The sequence below is a fragment of the Egretta garzetta genome, unplaced genomic scaffold, assembly GCF_000687185.1.
Source record: "Egretta garzetta isolate BGI_Z169 unplaced genomic scaffold, ASM68718v1 scaffold62, whole genome shotgun sequence".
Lineage (NCBI taxonomy): Eukaryota > Metazoa > Chordata > Aves > Pelecaniformes > Ardeidae > Egretta > Egretta garzetta.
In genome coordinates, this window is record NW_009258947.1 from 2,981,978 (window position 1) to 2,984,963 (window position 2,986).

General features: G+C 38.7%; 1 protein-coding gene across 1 annotated transcript in view; it reads right to left on the reverse strand.

Annotated features, from left to right (window-relative positions):
* PXDN (peroxidasin) overlaps nucleotides 1–2,857 on the reverse strand; it is a 60,518-nt gene extending 57,661 nt beyond the window's left edge. The window contains exon 1 of the mRNA XM_009634254.2: nucleotides 2,826–2,857. Within this exon, the coding sequence (XP_009632549.1) occupies nucleotides 2,826–2,857 (32 nt within the window). The remainder of the gene's footprint in view (nucleotides 1–2,825) is intronic.
* Nucleotides 2,858–2,986: the final 129 nt, after the last annotated feature.

The window sequence follows — 2,986 nt, forward strand, 5'->3', positions numbered from 1 at the left end:
CGTTCTTTCCCTGGTGCCCAGTCGCACCGTCTTGCTGCTTGTTCACACTAGCTTTTGTATTCTCAGTGGCTCCGAAACTGATTTAACCAACTTGCCCAGACTAGCAATAAACCACAAAAAAACCCAGGAAATAATCTGCCTGATTAGCAAACCCAGTGGGCTTCGTGGGAGGCCACACAGGTGCGAGAGGGACGGCGAGGAAAGATCGGAACCAGGGGAAAAGAAGGAGGGCAGCAGGTCTGTCCTCTTCCCTAGCAGCACACCCAGGACACCAGGACCTTACAGTCTCTGGCAAGCAAATGGAGGGAAGCAAACGGAAAGTAAGTAACATCTGAAAGGCTGTGATCACTTTTCTAAGTCCTCCCTAAATACACACTTACCAATTGCTTTCAAAAAGTAGGACATAAACATGTCAGAACTTCAATCTTAGCACCAAACCCAGTCCTAATTATAATACGCACTGTGTTTTACCAGGTAATACGTTATCAAGAAGTCTCTCTGTAAATTGGTATTTAGTCAAAGGAAATCCAGAAAAGCAGACAAGAAGTCAGCTGCACACTAATCCCATATAACCCCACTGGCGGAGGTTGTAGGCAGCGGGTGCCTTAAGTCCTTTGCAAAGTACATACTTAAGCATCATTCCTCATTAATCAGCCCATCAGGGCTTTTTCAGCCCTGGAATAATGGCCTCAGAAGGACTTTTTCTGCATAAGTGTTTTAGGATGTGGCCTACTGTTCATTGTAAGGAAAGGATTAGACATGTGGTTTTGTTTGCATTACACTCCACCAAAATATTTGATCGGTGACTGGAATAAATGAGGGCTGCAAACTGCTATCCCTTATTTAGATGTGTAGTTAAACTGCCTGTAGACATGCAGGACAGACCCCTTACTCAACTCCCAGCTGAAGTGAGGATTTCCAGATTTAGAAGCACAAATTGCCATAGCTTGCGTTTGTTCTTTACAAAAGCACCTTCTTTAGTTATAGCTAAAGGTCATTAAATTTTGTTCATCACTCACACAAGAAATACTCACTGGACACAAAACACACATGTCCCGGATGAGAAAGATGCTGCCTGCATGTCACTGAATCTCAGGTGCTGAGATTTTCTAAACCAGCACTGAATGTCGTAGCATGCACTGAGATACAGCAGATCCCTCTGTAAGCATCATTGGGCATGACATTCCACTTTACTGAGAGCTTTTTCTAAATTATCTGAAAGTTTACTGTGTTTCAAGGAAGCATTTTAATTTTGATTAAAATAATCAAATGTGCAAACATCCAATATTCACAAATGGACTACTGAAAAGTGAGTATTTTTCAAAAGCCTCAAAATACCATTACAGCTAGCAATATTTAGCTCCTAAATAACACCGGGCTTCTCAAATTATTTTTTTTTAAAGTTCTACAATTAAAAATAAATCTTTACACAAAGTAGGCATGAACAGAATGCAGAATGTCTTTTCAGATTTAAAAGAATATACGTTCACCCACATGAAAAGCAAGCCTATTCCCTACAATGAAGCAAAGCTGGTAAGTACCTTACTTTGATGAATGCAATGAATGAGCCAGTCCTCTGAATCAGCATCAAAATGAGCACCCTTTTGAGGCTGCAGGAACTCACTAGGATAAGTAGGGATTAGCAACACCAATCAATATAATTTATATTTTACTATCGCTGCATATATTTTATGTCAATTCCTGACACTATTGCCCTTGTCATATGAAGTTGTTAGGACTAAATAACACATCATGTTTGAAACCCTACACATTCGTTCTCATTCTGCGTAAAGGTATTAAGAAAGAGCTGTAATAAAACACAGCACCCAAATTTTCTCTAGAATCATAGAATTGTTTAGGTAGGAAAAGACCTTTAAAATCAGGAAGTCCAACCGTTAAGAGTCCAGTATATTTGGTATCTGTAAGTAAAACGTTTCATAGAAAGCTATGATGACAGAAATACTTTTTTATAAAGATTAATTGTATGTTTTGTTTAAAGTTAGCACTATATTTGCATTAAAATTGGAGAAAAGACAAAGATAATCTTACTAAAATGTAGGATTAGCATTTTGGTACATTCCTTCAAAGGGGAGCTCTTTCTTCAAAGGAAGTAGTGCTTCCGAGTATTACGTTGAAGTTTTTTCATTAATTATTCTGCACAAAATCCCCCAAAATAAAGAAGCAGATCAGAAACACTGCTCAAAATAAAGAACACACAACCTCTTTTGTTCTCTAAATTAATATATTTCACGAGGTATTTCATATACATAGAAAAGTTGCTAAGTCATAACCACTGTAGACTTCTCAAGAAGAAATTCTGTCAAACTGCCTTAATTTCCTTATGTAACAGGATAATAAGCCAAGTGGATAAAAGAAATAGAATATACATTGCATACATTAGTTTAAGGGTTTTGATACAGGCCAGTAACATAAACAAACCAGAGAAACATGGTTTAGACGAAATCTCTGTAAACCAAGTGTTCAACTGGTAGGGAAAAAGAGGATAAGCAAAGACTAGTTATTGAACTGAAAGGCTGTATCAGGTAGAATTGGGCAGAAATCTGCCAAAGCTATTAAATATTTCAAGACAACATTGATAGAAGAAAAAAGTTTGCAGATGTTGGCAAATTTGGAGTGGCTGAGAATATTCTGGAAGATGTTTGATATTAGAAACAAGCTGGAAGTTATAAATCCCTGAGAAGTGGAAACAATTAACTGAACAGCAAGGGGACAGGGCAGAACCAGACAGTAGGTTTCAGTAGATGATGAAAAAAAATTTCGAAGCCTCAGTCACCACTACCATAACACTGTGGGAAAAAACATACAGGAGCACCATTTCATAGGCTTGAAATGTCATCCTCACGTGGTACAGACGCCATGGCCAGCTTATGAGAACCGACAGTGTATCAGGGAACAGGAGAAGAGCTCAGAGCAAAAGTGTAACGGCAACCGGAGCGCAGGGGAACATCCCCTCAGAGAATGGACA